We start from the raw sequence: 25,336 nt of genomic DNA on the forward strand, positions 1-25,336 counted from the left end.
TGGGGGGGGGTTCGGGTGGATGACGCGCAGAGAGCCGACCTTCATCAGAAGCAGTGTTTTCGTCAGGTTGGACTCCTGAATGCTGTGTGTGTTGGGTTATGAGGACACAGCGGGGTAATTAATAGGCATGATGTCGAAATCTATACATATCCAGTGGGGAAATGAGCGTTTATAAACAGAGGCACATTGCATTCATCCATGAGCCAGTCCCCTTCCTGGTCGTAGTGGAATGTACCAAGTAGGCTGGAAATGGGTGGTTACAGGAAAACAATGCGCAGATTTTCAAATAAATCTTTGATTGTCAATACTTATAACATGTAATGCCTTCTAGTGGAGACATCGGATTTCCCCTCGGTGACATATGGCGTGGATTAAACGTGACCATCGGGTGTGGTGTCCGCGCGTCAGAGGCGGTGCGCCCCCGCCCCCCCCCCTGTGAGTGCGCCGCGGCACATATTTAGGCAGTCTGAGGCTGTAGCTGCACACACCGGCGGGACTGGTCCACAGAGAAGCAAGTGATAATGCCTGCCCCATGCATGTGCTCTCACAATTTCATTCCTTGAGACGAGTCATTTCGGAAGAGGACGACTGTTTCATCCACACGGGTGAGTTCCCTCCACAGCATCCTACCGAGGGCGCACGGCAAAGGCATGGCAGTGTGTTTCTGTGTGTGTGTGTGTGTGTGTGTGTGTGTGTGTGTGTGTGTGTGTGTGTGTGTGAGAGAGGCTGAGCGGGGTACCAGTGCGCAGGATGTGGCTGCATGGCCCGTGAATGATGAAACACCTCACACAGATGTCGTGAAGACGGGGCGGGAGGGTGGACTCTCATTACCGCGCCTTCCTCGGGGAGCGGCTCGTGCCACATGGCATCGCTGTGAATTTATCTCTTTGTTTGTGTCCATCCGCATTGTTTCTAAAAACCGGCCCGTCTATTTGGACTCATCCTCCCTGAGTCATGTGCGGCCGGGAGAAAATGGTGAAGCGCGTTTGCCTTTGTGCGCCTCCATCAGCCTCACACCCTGAATGTCCGCTCAGTGATCGCGAGGCCGTGTCTGACTCCAGGCTCCACGATGAGAGCGGTGAAGGTTACTCAGCATCACGGCTGTGTTGCCTTCACTGGATTAGGAAACGACGGCCTCTGCCTCACACAAACCAGGCTAATCTACCAGTGAAGGGGACCTATTAATCCACTAATCCGCGGCAACCCTTGTTTCTGCAACCTCGGAACATTGATGCGTTTCACAGGAAAAAAAATTCCAACGTATAGATTTGTACCAACACGCCTTGTGAGGGTGATGAAATCCCAAAGAGAGAGAGAGATGATGATGCGCACTTCATCCCACCTCAGTCTGGATATATAGTGTCCACACCCTTGAATGTTTTCATGCTGAAATCAAATGTCGTAAGGCATTTGCATATTATTATTATCCACACTAAAACAAACCCCTGGACATTGTCCCGAAGAGATAGTAATAATAATATTATTTTTATTATTGAAAGTTGACATCCGGCCATGTATGAAGGGTTTGTCCATCACTCAGAGCTGTGGAAGACAATCATTTAGGAGACAAGTGGCACCTGTCAAATTTGTATTTAATTGAAATCCTTTTATATATTAAATGTTTCCCCATCCCTGACAGCCGCGCATCACTATGATTCCCCCGAAGACTATAGAGACAAGTGCCACATGTCTGCTCGTGTTATTATTATTATTATTATTTTTTATTGACATCCTACTGGGATCACTCCGAACATTATCCCTTATGGAAGATGCATGCATGTCTGCTCCTATTGGTATTTCTTTTGTTTTAAAGTCGTCATCCTCTCACATATGAAGGGTGTCCCCATCCCTCACGGCTGTGGGGAAACAGTGTTTGGGTTCGTATGCAAATGGCCTCCTGCCTTCAATTATTCAGCAGGCTGGAAACGTGATAGTCTCCACACCTCGACCTGTCACTGCCCCAGTCACCGTCCCCCAGGCTAATGTTCCAGAGCCTCTTTCTTTCCTCCTTCAGAACATTAACTTACAATAAAATGATCCCCATTCATTGATTCTGCTGCCCCGACCAGACCATGTGATTTGCATGTGCACATAATTGTATGGACTCAAACACTCTGGCCTGGGAGAAGTAGGGAGGGGAAAAGTTCAGATTTAATGACTGCAGAAGAAAGATATGATTGAAATTAGACTGAAATATTTTAATAATTAGGTTGACTAGACTCTAAAGTGTTACGGCCAGGGCTGTAACCACAGTTTTCACTTTTTATGTTCCTGTTACTTACTGCAGTTTCCTCTTTCCCGCCACAGACCTTTGGTGATAATGAAGAACTGAAGCACTTTATCAATCAACCTCTACGAACTGTCTTAAACCCCACGGGCCCTTGAACCCAAACTCCATCAAACTTGTAGCTGTGCAGAGACCAAGTTGAAATAGTGACGTTTCACAGACGCCGGCCCTGCCCTTCCAGCCCACTGACTGAAAAGACTTTCCACCCTTCGCCTTGATTGCTTTGTCAAATGCCCAAAAACAGCAAGGCCGTCAAGAGAGAGCTTGACGACGATGTCACAGAGTCTGTCAAGGACCTGCTTTCCAACGAGGACGCCTGCGACGATTCCTTCAAGAAGAGCTCGCTGATCGTCAACAACCATGACGGGGAAGGGAAAGAGTGCGACGTGGAGGAAGGGGGCTCGGACGGCGAGGAGGAGGAGCGTCCAGCCTGGAACAGCAAGCTCCAGTATATCCTGGCCCAGGTCGGCTTCTCTGTAGGCCTGGGCAACGTCTGGAGGTTCCCCTACCTGTGTCAGAAGAACGGAGGGGGTGAGTCCCAGTCAAAACATTAACACAATGAGCATTAGAACTCTTCCAATATTGATGGGTAACATCAACTTACTAAAAACTAAGACATTTGCAAGGAACAGAAACATTTGAATCATCAAGTTTGTATTTGTGTCACAGTTTTGCACAACTCCATGTGTTAGTATCATAATCTTGTCCATGATTTTAAACTGTTAAATATTACCGCCACACAGTAGTTAAGACAGAAACTGTGCATGTACACAACCATACTCAGAATGAACTGTTTGGGTAATAACGACAGTTTGCTTTAGTGTTCTTGACACTGACTGTTTAAGTTTCTTGCCCCATCAGAAAGACAATTTTCGTAGTCTAGTGATTCATAAAATTCCAGTTGTGGTTGTGTAAAAGAGATTACAGCAGAAGGATAGACTTTGGTTACGAAATCAGAATGAATGTGTAGTAAACCTGTGAGTATTTCACTGTGCTGACATGCAACTGAGGAGGATTTATCAGATCCAAGTTTACAGTATCACATCAAAAATGGTTGCATGTCAAGGACTTGTGGGTCGGAGCCTTAAAGGGGACATAGCATGCCCATTTTACCACAAGTTGATATGGTTCCTTGGGGTCTTAATGAAATGTCTGTAACATACTTTGGTCAAAATACCACAAGGATCATATAAAACAGCACCCTTTTTACCCTGTATAAAACAGCCCTCCACAGAGTGACCTGTTTTGAGTGCCTGTTCCTTTAAATGCTAATGAGCCAGCTCCCCCCTCCCCCCTCTCCCCCCATGATTTTAAACGATATAAATTACATATTTTATATGATATAAATTATCAAATATGCATCCCATACTTTGTATTCCCCTTCTGTTGTCCTGGAGTTTTAATTTTCCCAATCACATAATTAAATGTCCCCCTCTGCCCATCCACTACAAGCACACAAGCAGACAGACAGAGAGAGAAAGAGAGGGGTGGGGGGGGCTATGAAGACCATCATTTACCCCCGAACCCCGACATTCAACGGGTACAACAACAAGCGGAGAAAGCAGAATCGCGGGCTGACCTTATATATACAGTCTATGGGGCTGACCAGCGGAGAAATGCACGTCCCGTGTGAACAGCCAGGCGGCTGCGCGCTGGAGAACGGCGCTGCGCTGCCTCGCAGCGGCGCTTCCGCGTCCGGTGTACCCCGGCGTAACTACTGTAACCCGGCGTACAGTAGAGCTGAACACTGCGGAAGTCTTCCACACTGTTGGCTGTGTGGAAGACCGCTGCGAGGCAGCGCAGCGCCGTTCTCAAGCGCGCAGCCGCCTGGCTGTTCACACGGGACGAGCATTTCTCCGCTGGTCAGCCCCATAGACTGTATATATAAGGTCAGCCCGCGATTCTGCTTTCTCCGCTTGTTGTTGTACCCGTTGAATGTCGGGGTTCGGGGGTTACAGTAGTGCTGAACACTGCGGAAGTCTTCCACACTGCTGGCTGTGTGGCGCTGACACAAATTCCAGCTCACGCACGGGAGAGCGAGCGGTCGCTCCCGAGCAGCTGCTGCAGCCTCCCAGTCCCAACGATCCAGACAAATGCCACATGTGAGTGAATCGCGGGCTGACCAGCGGAGAAATGCTCGTCCCGTGTGAACAGCCCGGCTGCGCGCTTGGGAACGGCGCTGCGCTGCCTCGCAGCCTCGCTGCCTCCGGTGTAAACCCGGCGTAGCGAGTGTGGGGGGACGGGGGGACGGGGGGGACAGGGGGTGGGCCAAGACCATGTAGGGAGACTTCCAGTTCCTTGTTACGACACAAAACCCAGGAAGCTCAATCGAGTCACTCAAGCATGACGTTTCTGACTTAGAGGAACTATAACAAAACGCGCGAGTGTTTTTTCCCCAGAGTTTTTGGGTTGGTAGACATGCCAGATACCCACATTAACCTGTAGAAGCACTAACAAAGTGGAATTTGCATGCTATGTCCCCTTTAATGTAACTCTGAAAAAAAAAGAGATGACTTAGCTGCCAGTTCTTGAAGCTGTAGACACCCAAAAGTGTTGGCACATCTTTATGTTTCATATGTTATTACAGAGATCAAATGTTGACTCAAGAAACCACATGACTGTGATCTACCTGGAACTGGCCACCTACACTAAGTAACCAGAATTTCAGCTTTACTCTTTGTTTTTTGGAATCAGTCTGAATATTATCAGAATGATATTTAGGGCCCCACTTGACAAAAAGACCATGCAGTTTTTATTATTACACTGAGGTCCTGTCCAAACATCTTTTTAATATTAAAAGAACTGCTGATAGAGTTTGGCTGCACGTGACTCAGAAACTCCCAAAGTCCCTAAAATAGACAAATAGACGTTGAATGACCGGTTGAAACATTTTCCAATGTAAAGAACAAACTGCCAAAAAGTATGTATGTGTGTGTGTGTGTGTGTGTTCCAGGACAATAATAATGTGTTGCTCTTCTCACCTGGAGATTAGGTAAAGCCATTGAATGCCTTGAGAAAGCTGATTAAATGAAACTGTCTCACAGACGCTGGCCAGACAAGATAGAAGCTGTCGATACAAGTCATTTTAGTTATCAGATACAGTTTCACAACGGGCTCTAATACTAAGACCCATTGAAATTAAAATATCAGTATAAAAGACTCCATGCCATTCCAAATGAAAGAGTGGGGGGTGGTTGAGACATTCAGTGGACCGGGGTCTGTGGTATGAGGGGTTATGGATGACAAATATGCAATCCCTCTGTGTGTGTGTGTGTGTCTGTGTGTGTGTCCATACAGTGAATAATGTTCTTACAAGTGTGTTCTTGTACATGATTTGCATAAGATCCATCTGTTAGTATCTTCCGTGTGTGTGTGTATGTGTTCAGTTCAAATCCACTCTCTTTCGACCCTGTCATGTTTCAGGTCTGTTTTAAACAGCTCTGGTCCCCCTGCTGTGTTCAACTGTAATTAGATTAAAATGTCAGATCTGGGGCTTGGGCAGGTCTGTGTGCGTGTGTGTGTTTGTATGTAAGACTGGATTTTGTATATGTTTAGTTGCATTATCCACACACAGCAGGAACCTGTATGCCTCATGTGCTGTGTACAGTACATGTGTTTGCATGTCATCGTCTCTCACCTCCTTACTGTTTCCTTTTATGGCAGTGTGATGAGAACAGAGGGGCCCTTTGTCCTCGGGGCCTACAACAGTGCCTTTAAAAAAAGATTGTATTGATTAGTCTGCTGATTATGTTCTCCATTAATTACCTCATTAATTACTTTTGAACTGCTTTGTTAATAATATGCTGAAGTATTGACCAGAACAACCTGAACACAAAACAGTAACAAGCTGTAGCACAAGATTCAAGCTGTCAAATATTTTGTAGTGTTTTTTCTATGTTTATACAGATTTAGAATCAAAAGTAATTAATGACACTTTATTTGTACACTCATTTTGATAGAAACAATGTTACACAAAGTGCTCTACAGAATCAAAACATACCGACAATCATGCACAAACAATATTAACAGGGACTGAGGAAACGCTATCGTAAATCTCCTAAATTGGAAATGCGGAAAATGTTGAACGCAGGTAAACAAAGAAAGATAAAATAATACAGATAATAGAACAGAGACATAAAAAGTAGGCGATTAAAGTGAAAACAATTCAGAAACAATTCAAAGTAAATAAGTAAGTAACTAATTAAATAAGTAAATAAATGAATGAATATCAAAGATTAAAAGGATATAACTGTTGAAGATGGGTTAGGGTTAGGGTTTTTCAAGGTAGTTTTGATATGAATCATCTCATCTCATTACTTATACAACATGCATGCAAATCATACACTCCTCTTTTCACTGCACAAGTTGCCTGACTGGACAAACAAGCTATTTCACCTTCACAGTATAAGTGAAGAGGACTGCAGGAAACTATTTTAAGAAAAGATAGATGTGCTCTTATCAGGCTTATCAAAGTGTTGTCAAGGTGTGTGTGTGTTTGTGTGCGTGTGCCTGTAAGTGTGTGTGTTGGTGTGTGTGAGAGAGAAAGAGACGCTGTCGACAGTTTTAAAAGACAATGGAGACCAGAGGGGGGTTTGAGTCTGACTGATGTTGAAGCCTCCCTCTACTCAGTGAACCAGAATTAGACGTTTTAATATTAGAATACAGTGAGTATACTGTACAAACACAAACACACACACACACTGGAAACAAAAGATAGACACACACACATATTTACTTCCTGCCTGTGACCACTCCCACCTAAAGCAAAGCTGGGAGGGACAGCAGCAGGACTCAGGAAAGGATCTGAATGAGCGTCCGGCCAGATGAAACAATATACTCTGTTGAAACAGGGATGAAAAAACAATACACCCATGATGGAAGTGTGAATGTTGTCAGCAGTGACTCACACTGCACTTCGTTGACTCACCTATGGTATTGTTTGATGTTGTGGTTGAGAAAGGGGAAAAAAAGTCAGATCTTGTTGGCCTAGAAATATGATGTATGATATAGAAATGTCTCAAAGGTTTCTGTGAAACCAAATTTTGGTTTCATGAAACCAAAATTCATGCGAAGAAAAGAAAAACCTCCTCGCTGCAATATTCTTTGCATCACCACGTATGCAACAGGAAATTAAAAGGCACATAAATTCAATAACTGCCACTGAACACATATAACCACCGGCCATTTCCTCGAAAAACAAAGGTTGAGGTTCTCTTAGTTCTCTTCAGAAGGTCATGTGCACAGTCGTACGGCTCATGAGTACTCTGCCTGTCATGAGAAACGTGCCCCCTCTGTACTTCATTACATCACACTCATTACAGCCTGTCCTAATGTTAGTCATCCACCCTGAAACCTTAATTCTAGCGCGCAACGTCGTCTGTGTAATGTTGCCCAAAGTAATCCCACAGTCATTTAGGTAATTTCAGACTTCTGCATCGTTGCTGGTTTCCTGGATTATTTGATTGCACCACACACCGTGGTGGGACGCATTAGGTGGAAACACACAGTTGCAGCTCAGCAGTCGTGTGTATAGTAATTTGTGTGTGTGTGTGTGTACTTATGTCTGTGTACTTACTTATGTCTTTGTGAAGACCATTGTGAGTAAAAACGAAATGCAGCGAGGACATTTGGGAAAGTGAGGACAAGCCGTCAAAGAGCTGTTTGGAGGTTAAGACTTGAATTTAAGGTTAGGGTTTGGTTTGGATTAAGGTAAGGTATTTAGTTGTAATGGTTAAAGTTAGAGTAAGGAGCTAGGGGATACATTATGCCAGTGTCCTCACTGAGATAGAGGTATGTGTGTGTCCAAATATTACTCATGTTGTGGGGATGTAAATCTGTTTATATGGTTGCATTATGTGGACTTGACTTCCTTATGGGGACACAAAGTAAGTCCCCACAATAAAAATCATTAGATTTTATGGTGGAGACATGTTTTAAAGGTTCAGTGTGTAGAATCTAGTGACATCTAGTGGTGAAGTGTCATGTTGCAGCTGATTACCTTTCACCTCACCCTCCCCTTCCAAACATGAAAGAGAACCTGTGTTAGCCTTCAGTTGTCATAAAAACTCAAACGGTGTTTAGTTTGTCCAGTCTGGGCTACTGTAAAAACTGTGATACACCGTGATTGTGAATTTGTATACAGCGTGCCGCAGATGCAGAGATAAAGACCAGTTACAAAATGTGTATGTTGTGCCCATGTGCTTCAGGGCTGGTTTCAGGAACTGAAAGTGGTGTCACCTCACAGTTCCAGTTTCCTCTCCTTGTGTATCTTCTGTCTAACTTGCTGTCTGTATTTTTTTTGGACTGGCAGGAGCGTACCTGGTGCCCTATCTTATCCTGCTGATATTGATTGGCATCCCGCTGTTCTTCCTGGAGCTCGCCGTAGGCCAGCGTATCCGCAGGGGCAGCATTGGGGTGTGGAACTACATCAGTCCTCGGCTGGGGGGCATCGGCTTTGCCAGCTGTGTGGTGAGTCTTGACACTGTTTATTAGTTGTATTGCTTAAAGGTAGAGTTGGTAAGTTGTTTCTGAAACACTAATTATCTTTGTATTGAAATCCATCAATAAAGTGGTCTGTGTCTGTGGCCCTCACGTGACTGAAATGAACACGACCAATCATTAAATTTGTACTGAATGAAATAATTGATTGGCTGACGTACCTGCCTGTCACCTACCTGCCAGCCTGCACGCACCCTGCATGTGCTCTTACTGCACATGACCGGAGTCTTCAGCTGGAGAGACATACACCACTGAACCAGAGAAGATAATCACAAGTTAGCAAGCGAGTCACAGAAAAGTCGAAAGAGGCTTAGCTGTTGAGCACTGCTATTTAGTTATTATTCTTTTGCAGTTATTTATGTATTCATTTGTTATTATTGTGTTGCTCTGTAATATCTCTTTAATCTGCCATGTGTTTTTCATGCAAAATGCTATTTTGTTTTGATAAACCTACATGAAAATGACCATTAAAAGGAATCTGAATCTGACTTCTAGCAGTTGTCAGTCAGTGCACGTTCATGTGTTTTGGGGGCGTCGCTTTGACGAGAGGGCTGATTGGATGGTGTGGGATGTAGCAGTTGCATATTTTCAGTGCAGCCTTCTTATCCAGGATTACCAACCCTAGCTTTCAAGACAGATTTTTTGGAACAAATAATGTACTGTGTGTCATCTCAAATGGGGAAACCATAAGGATAATGTACATTGGTCCTTCATGTGAAAAATGGAAGAAACTGTTCTTTATTATCAAAGGGGACTCCAACAGAACATCATGTTTGTTACTGTGTAAGAAGGTGATATGATTAAAGTAAAGAATCCTGTTTTTGGTTCAGTGTGTCTGACGTCAACTCTGCTCTGTTGCCTGTAGGTTTGCTTCTTTGTGGCTCTCTACTACAATGTCATCATCAGCTGGAGCCTCTTCTACTTCTCCCAGTCCTTCCAGCAACCTCTGCCATGGCATGAGTGTCCACTCATCAAGAACAAGACCAGTACATGTGAGACACATAACAAAGAAACCACTGAGCTATTCATTGTTACTCTAGCTTCTAACTCCCTGTCATGTTTGAACTGTAAAACACAGAGCTTATAAGAGTGGCTAATTTCAACAAAGAGGTCCACAGCAACTCTTTACATTTCTGTCCGCAGATGTGGTGCCAGAGTGTGAGAAGAGCTCGGCCACCACCTATTATTGGTACCGTCAGGCCCTGAACATCTCCGACAGCATCTCTGAGGGAGGAGGCCTCAACTGGAAGATGACGGTGTGCCTGCTGATTGCGTGGTCCATGGTTTGCCTTGCCATGATCAAGGGAATCCAGTCTTCTGGGAAGGTAGGCACAAGTTTGATTTCTGTTAGCGTTTTTCATTTCCTCAGTAGATTCTGTAGCCAGAAAAGATCTTTTTGATGGTTAGTTAGCTGTACAGCTGCCCTGTGATGGCTTGGCCAGCTTGGCCTTGATAGCCGCTTAGATGTAACTCTTGGACTCTTTAAAGTGACAGAAACAAATGGCCATTTCTTGCCAAGTGTTTTGAAAAATCCTCTCACATAATGAGCTCACTTTAAAGTAGAGGCCTTTAAAGGGCAAACAGAATGGGCGCCTGGTATTAACACACTGCTGGGTGACTACTGTAATGTGACTTGACTTGGCTTGTCTAATGATACAGTCTCTGATATGATCCTGGGAGCTCATGTGATCCTGTGTGGGATTCTGGCTCAGCTTACTTCAGTGTAGTGTAGCGAAGCTGACAGTAGCGTGACTAGCATCCGGAAGGATTAGCCCACTGGCTAAAGGTTGGCGTTTGCTTGCAAACTCGCGCTGCTGCTCTTCTCTTTCTACCGGTGATCTTTATCATTCCACACTTTCTCGGATCATATGACAAGCATTAGCCAAGGTCACAGTCAAGCTGGGCTAATTGGAGAAATGGTTGCGCTCTTAAACGTTCCCAGAGTAATCTTTGATGCAGAAGTTATTTGATTTTGATATTATCCCCACATCTTACGTTGGGCATCGGCTTGGCTACGACAAAGAGTGGGGTCAATATTAATCCGGTGTATTTCTGCGAATTACGTTTTTTTCCCCTCTCCAAAAGAAAAAGGTCTTGATGAAGTTCATCCATGAGCCTGAAAGAGCTTAACCCAATGAAACAAGTCTTTGTAATGGAGCCAAAATCATGGAGAATTAACATCCCGCAGCTCGATTGGGGTGTTTAGCCTCTTATAGCTCATTATTTTGGTTTTACAGCACATTAAGTGTATGATTTAGTCTCAGCTGCATCTGTAGGGAACTGTTTCCAACACAAAGGCTCTGAAAAACCTACTGGGTGCAACCTGTCTGTAACTAGATAGACAACTTGGTGGAGACCAAACTGGAGTTCTCAGAAGGAGAGCATATTGAACTGACATTTAACAACGACCTGGAAACATGGACTTATGGGATGCTCATGTTGCTCTCTGGCTGTTGAAATTTAGGTTGGCAATGGTTTTAGCTAATGTAATGTTAGGTTGGTGATGGTTTTTGTTGTCTGCCGCTCAGTGTATTGCTACCTTGGTGTCAAAAAAAAGTTCTTAATTATTAACTTCATGGTAAAACAGGATAATTTCTCCCTATTATGGGATAAATACAACTGACTCAGCTTCTGCAAGAAATTCTTTTGTTATATCAATATATCACATGAAAACCAACATATCTTCATATCACATCTTATCAACTAGCATTTCTCCTCCTTAACAAATGATAAATGGATATGTTGTTATTTTAATAAATATCCAAATGAGAAAAAGTGCCACCATGTCTTCAATGTTATTGTATTTTGTACAATACTGTGACAAGAAAGGCTCTCAATCGAGAGACCTTCTTGTTTGTAACTTAAGACCAAGCAAAATGATTTGTCATGGTGGCTGCAATACACTGCCGTGTGTTTTTCTACCTTTAGGTTGAATAAACTTTATTATATAAAATTTACAAAACAAGACAGAGCAAGAAAACAGCAATAAACTAGAATCATCTTTTTTGACCGTTAATTGGGAAAATTTGTTTTTACAGCTTTAACAATATGGTCTTCAGGTTTTTAAACAAATGTGTTGAAAATAGTTTAGGTGAAAAGATTCTGCTTTGTGGAAAATAACAATATAGAACCCTCTAGAGACTCTAACTGTAGTTTCTTGAGATGGTGTGGTTAACTCGGCTGTCACGTTGGCCTTGTGCAGCTCATTTACCACAACAGTCTCAGACAAAACAAGATAGATGTGAGCAGCAGAAGCGCAGCTTTAATCTCAGCCTGTGGCTCAACTGATTCACAGAGCTCCACAGTCTCATTTCCATTGTCTGCCACATCCTGCTTCCTGGCAAGACATGTCACTGATAACCACAATCACTTGTACACTCACAATCACCACTGCCACTCTGTCAGAGGAGTCGTATTAGAACTAATGAGAACTTCCATTGCCATTGTGAAAACAAAATGATTTGTTAAAGCGAGAATATACGTTTATTTTGTGGTTTATGAAAAAAGAAACCCAAGCTACTGGTGAATTGTACAGTTGGAGCTCGATGGTCGTCCTCCAACTACCTGGTGTGTCTGGATGGCCTCTCGAGTTGGCCAGAATAGAAATGGGCATGAACTTTCCCCTGAAGGGGCCAGATTCAAGTGTCTTTGAAGTTCAGTCGAGGCCTCGTGGTACAAAAGAATAATAATGTCCCCTCCACCCATGTTCACACAAAAGCCTTTTCCAAGGAATATCCCTAACCGCGATCTGCATTGCTGTCCCATTTGTGTGTGTGGGTGGGCGTGAAAGGGATCAGACTGTTTTGGTTGCCATGGTTATACGCGCTCTTTTTGGCTTTGTTTGATTGTCAAGAGTGTGGCCCAAAGAAGAGGGAGGTTTTTTTTTTTACAACTTATGGTGAGGGAGAGCGCAGGCTTGTCCTAGATTTGGTAAAATAATGTTGAGAGGCATTGAACGTTGGTCTTTTGGATGTGAAGCAGTCTGCAGATTACTGGCTCTTTGTGTATGAAGAACGATTGCGTGTGAATTTCTGTTCTCAGGGTGAAATCTAACTGTTAATGATAACACAGTGATAGCAGTTCTCAGAATATGACCTTTGCAAGAGAAATGCTTTCTAACATGACACATTATGTTTCAAAACATGACAGAACATGAAACTGACATCATGAAGGAGCAGATACAGTATATCTGCTTATCACAGAGAATAGCAGCCTGTTTGACTTGACTGGGATAGTGTTCTTATAAACTCGAGCTCTGTGCTCAGGGAAGAGTTGCAGCTGAGAAAAGGACAAACACTGAGTGAAGAAATGTTTTCAAATTGTTACATTTTACTTTATATTGAGGGATTTATCATCTGCAAAGCATTCAACTCTGCTTAGACCCCAAAACAACTCGAATAAAACATAAAATCAGTCTATCTGTTGGTTTTAAGTGACAGAATGTCTTGATGTCTGATTTCTCGCCTATAATGCATCATTTCACAATTAACAGAAAACTATTTTTGTGTCTGTGCTGTCATAAATAGATCAAGCTTTAAGGCATTTCTTTGAAACTAAAAGAAAGAACAACTTGTAATCACTGCAGATCAGGAAATGCCGCAGAATGATTTCCTTTGGCAGTGGAACCCTAACCCTAGGTTTCAAAACTGTCTATAACCAGAGAACAAAGCCATGGGACACTTGCCTCACAGTGAGTGGCACGAAAAACTTTTGTGATCACAGATTAGAGACTCTGAGTTTGGTTAAACTTTCAAATATATGAATGAATCCCACTTAAACGCATTGTTTACCTTTCCCTTTAAGATGTGACACTACGCTGCCTCCCTCAGGTCTACATATGGACCACCATGTATGAGACGCAGTGGGTCTGAATCACCAACTGTGCACATGACTCAACCCCAAACCATCTCCCAGTGTCTGTGCCCACACCCCTCTGTTAGTCCTGTAAACCCACTTGTCGCAGGGTAGCGCCTGAGTCAGGCTCTCATTACAGCTCTCAGTCTTTAACTGCCATCTTGTCTGTACAGACGGTGGCCCCGGGTTAGAAACGTGTTGTGTTCAACTCAAAATGACATGGGGCCCAGTGTCTGATTAGCACAATAATGAGACAAAGGGGCTTGCAAAGACCGTGGAGCTACCAGTTCTGGCTGATATCAGTTAACCACCTTGCATGGTGCATTCTTTAAAAATGATCAAAAGAGATCAGATATTTTAAAACATACCCCAGACTCATCTCTCAGCTGCAAACCTAGATCCGAGACCAAGATATAAATAGGAAACTAAAGAAAATGTATTGGCATCATCATTTCCCCCGTCTCATTTAAAACTAACTAAGAGCAAAACTTCCATAATCAGCCTGCAGGTGGGATAGGGCTGTTGGGCCTACTTCAAGTCTGTGCAGGTAAAACATAATCTGGAAACAAGTTCATAGCTATGAACAAAACATTTAGTTGAATGCAGCTTTGTTTGACTTTTAGTATCTTGTGATCACTCAAACCAGATTTGGTCCTTATACAGCTGTAAGTGACGGTCTTTGTTTTCGCTGTGTATCCATTGCTCCTAGTTTCCAAGACACTGTGTAACTCTCTTGACATCTTGAACAAGGCCAAGTGTCTACTGAGGTACAAGCTGACTGGAAAGTGTTTTTTAATTCAATGATGTGTTTGTTTGCAGGTGATGTACTTCAGCTCCCTGTTCCCATATGTTGTGTTGATATGCTTCTTGATTCGGGCTCTGCTCCTGAAGGGCTCCGTGGATGGGATTCGGCACATGTTTACACCCAAGGTAATGCAAGTCAGCAGGTCTCTATACTCTTAAAATACAATTCAGAGCAACACTACTGTTGGGAAGTCAATGGAATTTACTAAGGAGGAATATTTCTACGTGGTATTTAACCATTTGATTGTTGTTCTTCAACTAAATTGTTTCATTATCAAATAATCAACCCATCCCTTTGTCTATAAAATGTCAGAAAGTAGTGATTATATTTTGCCAGAACCCAGGTTGACATATTTAAATGTCCTGTTTTGTGCAACTCAGTCCAAACCCTTGTAGATAACAACCAAAAGATTCAAATCTCCATTTAAAAAAAAAAAAAAAAACTGTAACCAGCAGATCTGTGTCCTGTTTGCTTGTGAAATGACTGAAACATCAACAAACGGATCAATCGTTTACGCTCTTCATGAGAGAGCAGCATGTGTCAGAAATGTAGAAATGCTACTTGCATATTCCCAGCTGCAGGTCAAGTTTTTTTTAATCAACCAGTCTCTGTTAAATTGGATCGACTTCAAGGTGTCGCACTCAAAAATTCAATCTGCAGCGTAATAGGCCGGCTCCTCTGCAGCATCAGGCCAATGGCACTTTGGGCTGTGAAACCATGTCACCATGGCAACAGGAGTCACTGAGGCTTTCTGCAAGCGACCAGCCCCAGACGCTCGTCCACAGCAGAGTGTGTCTGTCGTGTCCCATGTGTCGGCTCAGTCTCGTTGGCTGATATTTTACAATTTTAGCCAACATGTGCTGCCACCGTCTCCCGCGCACGTCAGAGTCCTGCTGCGTGCTGCGAGCAGTGTGAGACCTTCTGTAATAGAGAATCTACCAGGTGGAAACTGTCACGACACCAGCTGTCATTTGGCAAGACACACGGTGTCCCAACTTATAGTAGATCATTCTGTGCACTCAAGGATTATTATTGTTTCAATTTTTAACTTTCAACTTCATTGTTGAAGGGTTTTTTACGTATTGCAGCAAGTGAATCATAGACCACACACAGTCTGAGTCATAATACGTAATAACAAACACAAAGCAAAGAACTACACTATGTAAAACATATGCTCACAACCCCCCCGCCCAGCCTTAATAACACAATGTGCATCACTGACAGTGAAGCATCCGGACATCATAGTCCCATCCAGATTTTTAATACTCTTTTTCATAAATCTTCTAAAATACAACAATCAGTTCATGTATTCACAGTTACATCATCAGTTTGTTTAATGACATAAAGTCACACTATAGCACCGCATGTTAATGTTATCACTGTATATGTGTGAGTCTTCACAGATTTTGTTCGATCTCAAAACACAAACCTCACATCTTATATGGTAAATATTTTTAAAAAATGTAAGAATTTTTTTGGGCATTGAAATTATGTATAAAAAATTTTTTCAACTCAATTCAAATTTTCAATAACTCATTTCCCCCTTTGTTTATCAATAATACAAATTCAGAATTATATTCAACGTTTAAAATATTTAAAAAAAATGTATTTACAACCTGCTCATTTCAATTAAGCAGCAGTTTTATTAACATGTGTGATAATCATGCTCAGTGCCTTAAGTGTCTAAGTTAAAATTATTTAAAATAATAAAAACATAATAATAGGTATATTAAATACTGTGGTTTAAAAGTAAAGGTAGCTCATTTTCAGATTTAAACATCGATGATATCAATCAATTCTGGCTGGAATCGAACAAACATTCAACCAATCAGTGTACGCTCCATTGATCATGTGACACTGGCGTTTCTAATTATGGGAAGTGGTCAGCTATGTCTGTCGAAAAGTCAAAATGCAACTTAGCTGACCTCTTACTTTAAACTTTTTAACATTGAAAAATAAAAGAGAAGATTTCTAAATCTGGTGAGACAGATTTACTTCCATAAAAGACGTTGCTAAATGTGGACTGTGTCACTGAATCTGTCTGCGCTCTGTTTCAGTTGGAGATCATGCTGGAGGCCAAGGTGTGGCGCGAGGCGGCCACGCAGGTCTTCTTCGCCCTGGGTCTCGGCTTCGGCGGCGTCATCGCCTTCTCCAGCTACAACAAGCGGGACAACAACTGCCACTTCGATGCCGTCTTGGTGTCTTTCATCAATTTCTTCACCTCTGTGCTGGCCACCCTGGTGGTGTTCGCTGTGCTGGGCTTCAAAGCCAACATCATGAACAACAAGTGTGTCGCACTGTGAGTATGAGCTCAGTCACGTTCAGATATTTATAGCCTACCTTCGTGTTTCCTGTCCACCAGTTAAGAGCTGATCTGAGAGTAAGCGTCCCTCACGCTCAAACAGCGGTTGTGGCTCTTTGAAAAGCAAATCGGACTTCTAGTGTTTTTGTTTTTTCACGTAGACAGCGGCGAAAGAGAAACATTTTTAAGTCTGAATTTCAATTGTATGAATAAAACATAGGGCAGGGCAATAAAACAGTATCAGCAATTATTGAAATATAATAAAAGTTCAATATATACTGATATATTGCTCATTTACTGCTCAAGGGTTAATCATTCTCTGCTCATAAAGAAGAGTTTTAAACCTTAACCTTCTCTCAGGGGCCAAAATCTGTCTTAAAACCGATATTTATTGAAATCTCATGTGAAAACTTTTATCTTGATATCATGTTTGGCCTTATCGACCCAGTCCTACCAAGACATGGCTCTTAATCATCACTAACTTTTGTCTGTTTTTTAGGAACACCATTAAGATTGTGGGGTTGCTGGGTAACGGCATTGACGAGGACCTGATCCCGCAACACATCAACCTCACTAAGGGTGCTCTGGTGAGTGTGGAGGACTACCATCAGATGACAAGCATCATCAAAGGGGTGAATGAGGACGGCCTCAAGAACCTGGGTCTGGACTCCTGCACCATCGAGGACGAGCTCAACAAGGTTTGTGCAAAAACACAGAGAAAAACACATCCAAATATTGATCGACAGGAAATGATCAATATTTCTTTAAATATACTTGTTTGTTTTCTTGCCAAGAGTTAAGTGAGAATCCAGTAAATGTGAAGCAGGGGCAGCCATTTAGATTAGCTCCACACAAACACTGTCAACACAGGAAAACAACACAAAAGCACCGGTAAAGCTCATTCATTACCACGTTACAGCTCATTTGTTTAATCTCTACAAACACTAAAGGGGAAAAACCGGGTGCTGAGGGGGCGGCAGTAGGGTACCCCCTACTGGCAAGGGGTGTAATTGCAAGGCAAAAAAGTTGACATATCAATTAAAAAAACATTTCATTTTATTTTCTTAGAGTAACATTTTAAGAGTAGGCCAAACATTTTTGATTCAGTTTTTTTTTTGACAATATTTTCTGTGTGGCCTATCTGATGCACAATAAGATAACATGAGGCTCCAACTGAAGGGATGTCAGTGGTGGTAATACTGGGTTAGATCTTTCTTTAATGGCCCAAAAGCCAAGTTGCAAAAAGCCTGTTGTTTTGTAAAATGTTGTAAAACTGATATAAATTATGTTAGATGTTCATATTAATATAAAAATCTCGAATGTTGCTGCTGCACTGCATTCAATATGTTATTATACAGATGTTCTCCCAGCACCTCCAACTCTAAAGGACTTCCTGCCTCTGTGCATTGTGGCTTTACATGGAGCTAAGCACCAGACTGTATCTTAGCCAGGAGCAGTGGTCCCAAAAATATGACTATTTCTATAGTATGACACATTAGTCATGACACACCCACTACTCCAGTACATAGCTTTCAATGATGATGAGCTGCTGATAAAACCCATCACTTTCATGATTATGTGTGAGTTTTCATTAGACATACAGAACAGCCGTTCTCATACATGATCTCTGGAGAATGTCTGCAGAATTTTGACCTGACTTTTTCCTGAGTTTGCTTTTTCACTCACTCGTGGTGAATCCTGCAGAGGATCTCCTGCTGTTTTCTCACATTGGCTCATTCAGACATTCTTTAGAGTTTTTACTAGAGGGCTGGCCAGAGAAACTCTGGAGACTCTCACCCTGACATTTGCCTGCTCACATCCAGCCCCTTCGGAGAATGTCTCATAATGTCTATGTATTAACCTACCTCAAATAAAGGCCTGGATCTTAGCTGGGGTAAAGTAAAGATGCTGACTTCCTCTCCTTCTTCTTCAACCCTGACAGGCCGTCCAGGGCACAGGCTTGGCCTTCATCGCCTTCACAGAGGCCATGACCCACTTCCCAGCATCGCCCTTCTGGTCCGTCATGTTCTTCCTAATGCTGGTGAACCTTGGCCTCGGCAGCATGTTCGGCACCATCGAGGGCATCCTCACTCCGTTGATTGACACTTTCAAAGTCCGCAAGGAATTTCTCACAGGTCAGAGATGATGAATAATGAACAACAATGTTCCTTCTTTCTTTCATACTTTGATAAATTTGACCAAGTAGCCTTTTCAATCAAGTAGCATAACATTTAAAAGTGTTTCGTTGCATGTGCAGGATGTCTGGAGGCTGTAATTGCCTGGGTTGTCGCATAAACATTCACTTATTTTCATATTCGTAAAGTTGATCATCAACAAAGAAATTACAGTTTATCAAACATCTGTCCTTTTCTAGCACTGCCCTGGTAGATGAGCACCAACATTTAGAGAAGATGACAGGGGAAATGAGTTTATTATAATGTTATGATTCCAGTACAAAGTCTCAAACCCTCAGCAATGAGACTTTCTCTTAATTTTGGAACATAAATGCTACTTTTCACTGACATCAAAGGCTAAGACAGAAACATTGCCACAATAAGGGGCCATGTTGAAGAGAAATGTTATGAGATTTCAAAAATAAAGGTCTTATATTATGAGAAAGAAGTTTTAATTTCACAAGAATAAAGGTAAAAAAACATTTTTTTAGGAACTTAGCAGCCACAACTCCCTCTGGATCCAACGCCGTTGTCAAACTATGAAACCTCTTTGAAAATCACACAGATGTAACGAAGGAAAACCTTACAGTTGTTTTCCTCCTCCACAAAAGAGGTAACGTCTGTGTGGTTCTTTCTTCAGAATAGACTCAGTTTCTTACACAATCTTTTCTGTCCAGATACTTATGATAAAGTGGTGCTGATGTGACAAAAGGTTGAGTAACCTAAAAAGATGCTCCACATTCCTCATTTTAACAGACAGCAGATTGATCTTCAGATATTTCCCCTCTAAAATGAGACATAGCCAAAATTATGACTTTGTTATGACTTCATCCCTGTAAATAAAGACATTAATCTCTCAACATTATGACTTTGTTCTCAAAATATCTGATTTGTTTGTCTTCTACGTTGGCAATAGATACAAACAAATATTTAAAAATAATAAAAATAATCTCTACCATAAGCAACAACATAACTGTTTTTGATAAATGAGGCTTGAGGCTGCACACTGCAGTGAACAGATGTGGGCCATGCTGCTGCTCATTGGACTCCGACAGCTTTAAATGGTTCCCGCTCTAATTAAACATGTTCCATTTTAGCTCTGTTTATTGCAACTCGCCTAGTTTGGGTGTAAGTTAATTTATGGTACAACCATAAAATATCATCGCACTTACTGTTTTTACCAGCCACAAAAGATATACAAGTTATATGTATGCATGTATTAGCTGTTATTAGTGCTTCTAATACTTGTTATTTGAACAATCCGATCTGAATGTGAACTCAGTGACCCGCTCTGTAATGTACAGTATCTGTGAGTGTGCACACTAACTAACTGCAGTACCTGCATCTCTCCTGCAGTGGGGTGCTGCGCGCTGGCCTTCTCCATTGGCCTCCTGTTTGTTCAGCGCTCAGGGAACTACTTCGTGGCCATGTTTGACGACTACTCGGCCACTTTGCCTCTGCTCATCGTGGTCATTCTGGAGAACGTGGCCGTCGCTTGGGTTTACGGATGTGAAAAGTACGTACACAATATCATCATCTGCATATAGTCTGAAGTTTGTATGAATTACGTAGCATGCAAAAGTAAGCAGGTATGTGCAGAGTCTAACTTTGTACTGACAATTACCCTTTAATCCAATTAAAAAGCAGTTTCTAAGTGAGATAGTGTCGAACAAAAAACTTTCATACAGCATTTTGATGATGTCTTGAAAAAAAGCCAAATTGACTATGATCACATATGCATTTTGTATTTTGGTAGTTTTGCTTGGAATATTTTTAAAATAATTATTAAAACACAAATACATCTGTTGTATTTGTATACCTGAGGTGATCTATTTGAATGAAGCCGTGAAGGCAAAACATACACAACATACAGAGGCCATCAGGTTTACAAAGAAGAAACGATTTTGGATTCTTTACCACAAACTTCTGATCTCACCCCCCACTGCTTCGCTGCCGCCGCTCTCTCAGGTTCTTTGAAGACCTGAAGGACATGCTGGGCTTCACGCCGTACCGTTTCTATTACTACATGTGGAAGTACATCACGCCCATCCTGCTGCTGGTGCTCCTGTGCTCCAGCTTCGTCCAGCTGTCCATGACGCCGCCCAGCTACAGTGCCTGGATAGAGGAAGAGGTGAGTCAACATCTCCGGCCGGTCTCTCCCGGGACCAGAGATCAAGGAGGGGGGTGGAGGTTCTCCTACTGGAAGAAGTAGAAAGCAAATTAAAGGGTTCAAAGTAAAAGAGACGTTAGCTGAAATGGAAAGGCAGGGGGATGACCAAGTTCTCACTGATAAACACATGTTCAGGCATCCTTTAACCCAGGGAAAGTCAACAGGATGTGTAGTCTACCACTCAGACATACAATGTTTGATCACAGAGCCATTTTAAAGCTTCAGTAAGTGGAGCAAAGGATAAAATGGGACGGAGTGTCCCTGCCTGTTGTCCTTAATGTGCAGTGATGCTCACACTTCTCACCTGCAGAATGATTGGGCATCATTTTGATTTAGATACAGACTTTCAACATAGCTCTCATTACAATAGCTTTGATTAATACATGACATAATCTGCAATGTTAGATTTTATACAGAATGTATAAAATCCCCAAAACCATTTGATAGTGTCCAGGGTGACATCTTCATATTCCTCCTTTGCCCAACCAAGAGTCTTGAAAACCAAACCCATTCATGTTGTCATATCAGTGATATAAATACAGAGGAAGGCAGCAAGTCCTTGATAAATCATTGTACTGTTGACTCAGTGATCAATGGCAATTTATCAACATTTAGATTCTCACATAGCAAACTTGTTTAGGCCCAGATCCGGCCCACATCCCTCACATCTTGGGCAGGCTGCTCTCGTTTGCCAGATCTGGGCCGCAAGGAAGCCATAGCAGTACAGCATGTCAACCAAAGGTGGCCCGAATTTGTTTCGTGCTATTTTGGCCATATTCACCATTCGCCACATGGGGCCACTTCAGCTTCGCATCCATATTCCTCCTTGTTTAGAGCGAATGCATGTTTGCTAAAAGTGACCAACATTTGCTATTTTACCAGTGGGCAACTTTAGGCTCACATCCATTTTGTTTTGGCCACAAAGCCATAAGTGCCGCATCATTGCCTGAAGTGGCACACATCTGTTTGCTACCTATAGAACAGACTTCAATTACATCAACTTCATGGAAAAAAGAAATAAACAATTAAGTGAGATATATCTTTAATAGTAAATATATTGATTGATTACAAGATTGGTTGTTTCACAATCTGGATGGTTTACCACCTGTTTTTTGTTGAGGGAAACCTTGTAAATGAGCCACTGTCCACTGTCATGGAAGCACTGAGAGGAAATGACTTGTTGTCAACTCATCATTGTGTGTGTTACTCCACTTGTCCGTCCTCCATATTTCCTTCTGTATAACTTGTTTTCCTCGTGTCTGTCCTCCAGGCCAAAGAGCACAACGTGATCTTCCCTTTGTGGGGCATCGTAGTCTGCATCTCCCTGGTGGTGATGGCCATCATGCCCGTGCCCGTGGTCTTTTTCCTGCGCTACTTCAACATCATCGATGAGAACACCAGCACCCTCTCCACCGTCTCCTACAAAAAGGGCCGCATCATCAAAGAGACCGCCCGGCCGGGGGAGGATGACGACACCAGCCTGATTCAAGGCAAGTCGCCCAGCGAGGCGCCCTCGCCGATGCCCGGCAACAGCATCTACCGCAAGCAGAGCGGCGGCGGCAGCCCTGACGCTGACACCGCACCTAACGGCCGTTACGGTATTGGTTACTTGATGGCCGACATACCGGATATGCCCGAGTCAGACTTATAGACTGACTATAATAGTAAGCCCTATGCGGCCATACCGGCAGGCCACTCCCCCCCCCCCCCCCCCCCCCCCCCCACCCCCCCCCACCCTCTGCGTGCGTTTAGTTGGCTGTATCATCAATGTATATTTCACTTGTACTATATATCCTTTGTAGATATCTTAGCTGCTCTCTATTTGTCGTCTCTGAACCTTTATGTGATTGTCTACTTTACAACAAGTGGGAGGAAACATCACCCTTATCTGACCCATGATCCATTCGCTCGGCTGCGTCCCAAACTACTCTGCGTCTCCTGCTCCCTCTGCTTCCTCCTCAGTGCAGATCCCGCAGGAGGGAATCGGTGTAAGCAATAACGTGGACGTCCCACCAGGCCTACTTGATCTGCATTTAGGAGTCTGCGAAGGAGCAGTTCCGAGGGTCGAGAGGTCATTTTTTAGATCGAGCCTGTCTGTTGGGGGGTGTGTTAATCAAGCCAGCGTCTAGTCCTGCTGTAAAAACTGGGCGTGTACATTATGACCCCTAACTGCTGGCTTAGAAGTCCTGAGATTAGCGGCAGTGTATTAACACTGCGAGACTGAGCATCTTTTTGTTGGTGAGAGTTCACGAGTTGAGTTCAAACAGCGAGAGGATGGCCTCTGGAAACCACTCCCATGATTGTTTGAGACAAAAGTGTGCCTAAGTAATTTATATTTGTTTATAGAATACATGATGGACGCTGTATATTTAAGGTATTCTGTAAATATAATATAAATATTATAAATATATTTATCTTGATAGTTTGGATATCAGAGCACCATGTTTTTAAGGTTCAGAAGTACTTCAAACTTCCTTAACTCTCGTCTTTGTTTTTTACTAATGTGTTGTCAATGTTTGTGAGGAATAAATCCTCCTTGTAAATATTTTTTCCATGAAATGGCTTCAAATGCAATGTCTTTTTTTCCCTGTCCAGATTAAAGATCAAAATGGTCCACACACCGTGCCACAGATGTTGGTCTTCTTTTTTGTTATTCCCAACCTGTCTGTCACCATTCCTCTACTCTAAATGTAAATAACAACATTAATTAAAGAATATTAATCCACACATACAAAGAATGAAGATACTGGTAACTTTAGAATTAATTAGGAGTATTTTATAATTGTTTCAGTCAATTAACTAAAAATGTGTTTTGAAGTACTTAAGCCTGTGATAAATAACCATTATATTTCATCCACCTCTCTCCATTCACCATGGTTCTTTTTGAAAATGATACTCTGACAACAACATGTACACAGGGCCAGGACAGTTCATAAAATATCATTTAATTAGCCCTGTTTGACACCATCATTAACACAGTGACTTCAGGGAACGTAATAAAAAACGTAGAAAGCAGGCAGCACTATGAGAAGTCCGACGTGGAGTGATTGAGCTCACTGGTCACATAGACATGAGAATAAATAATCACATATACACTTTAAGAGGCTTTTTTTCCTTTGGCTTATTTCCTGTTTCATCCTCCAGCTGAACAACTTGCATTTCGAAGGAGCAGGAGGTCGTCCTGAATGACGGCTGTGCACCACAAAATAAATCGTCTGTGTCCCTTTTTGAAAAATGTCCACATTGGAAAACAACAAAGATTGTCTTCATCTGGTCAAACGTGACACATTATTTCATTAGTGTTAACCTTAAAAAAAATAAAATCGAATCAGCTAATAAAGGTGAAACCTCCCCGTCAATGTGAACTGCTGACACGACGATCCACAGGAGAGATGATCCCTTTTCCACCAGCAATTCTGTGGAAAATAATGAAAAACAAAATGCTTATTACTGCCACCACCACCACTACCACCATTACTCCGTCCATATTAATGAAAAGCAAATATATGCTAAATCAAACATGAAACAACAATTTCTTTATTTCTTTCTTTATTCAATACCTGCTTGGAAGCATTAATTTGGACCACAAAATATGTAGCATCACGAATAGTAGATAAAGAAGATAAAAACACTTTTAGTTCCCCTGTCAATCTGTTTTTTGGGGTAGTTTTTCCTCACGCTTGATGTGGGTCAAGGGAAGAGGAGGCCACACCTTGTTAAGCCCAAAGACACAAACTGATTTGTGAATATGGACAATACAGATAAAATGTGATCGACTGATTGATTAATAGGGCCTGTCTCTTTAAGACAGGTAATTTGCAAGGGGTGCAAATACACTAGAAGTTTGTATAGCTACACATTCGTGGCACTAACACAGCCTATAAAGTAAAAAAAAGATAGAACTGTTATAAAAGAAGATAAAACAGAAGAAAGTCATCCTCCTGTTGCAGCTGATCCTCCACATCTGCTTCTGTTATTACGCTGACTGCAGCTACAAGTACATCTGACTGTTTGTGGGGGCACAACCACTGCTACTGCTCCTGAAAGCTCCTGAAATGTGTTAAGCTCGTTATAAAGGAAATAAAACCAAATCATGCAAACCTCTGGGCTCAGTGGTGCTGAAGCTGCTCTCTCATTTTGGCTGCGACCAGCTCTCTCTTCTCGCAGTGTCTGTTCAGGTCTCTGACCTCCTTCGGCAGCATGCCGTTCCACACCATCAGCACCGACTCCTCGTCTGAGGGCGAAG

At 42.4% G+C, this 25,336-nt stretch overlaps 2 protein-coding genes across 5 annotated transcripts in view; one reads left to right on the forward strand and one right to left on the reverse strand.

Moving 5' to 3' along the window:
• Positions 1–460: 460 nt before the first annotated feature.
• Positions 461–23,722, forward strand: slc6a15 (solute carrier family 6 member 15). The gene is made up of 12 exons (XM_034587178.1): positions 461–605; positions 2,308–2,818; positions 8,598–8,755; positions 9,651–9,777; positions 9,929–10,110; positions 14,459–14,569; positions 16,502–16,743; positions 17,246–17,444; positions 18,689–18,881; positions 20,277–20,436; positions 20,889–21,051; positions 22,361–23,722. The coding sequence occupies exons 2-12, from the start codon at positions 2,518–2,520 to the stop codon at positions 22,739–22,741; spliced, it is 2,217 nt and encodes a 738-aa protein (XP_034443069.1). The 5' UTR covers positions 461–605; positions 2,308–2,517; the 3' UTR covers positions 22,742–23,722.
• Positions 23,723–24,019: 297 nt separating this feature from the next.
• Positions 24,020–25,336, reverse strand: part of lrrk2 (leucine-rich repeat kinase 2) — a 45,594-nt gene continuing 44,277 nt past the window's right edge. For all 4 annotated transcript variants that reach the window (XM_034587176.1, XM_034587177.1, XM_034587174.1 and 1 more), the window contains exons 51-52: positions 25,192–25,324; positions 24,020–24,506 (exon numbers count right to left, since the gene is read on the reverse strand). In XM_034587176.1, the coding sequence (XP_034443067.1) occupies positions 25,200–25,324 (125 nt within the window). In that variant the 3' untranslated portion in view covers positions 24,020–24,506; positions 25,192–25,199. The remainder of the gene's footprint in view (positions 24,507–25,191; positions 25,325–25,336) is intronic.

Source organism: Hippoglossus hippoglossus, chromosome 6 (assembly GCF_009819705.1).
Source record: "Hippoglossus hippoglossus isolate fHipHip1 chromosome 6, fHipHip1.pri, whole genome shotgun sequence".
Taxonomy (NCBI): Eukaryota; Metazoa; Chordata; class Actinopteri; order Pleuronectiformes; family Pleuronectidae; genus Hippoglossus; species Hippoglossus hippoglossus.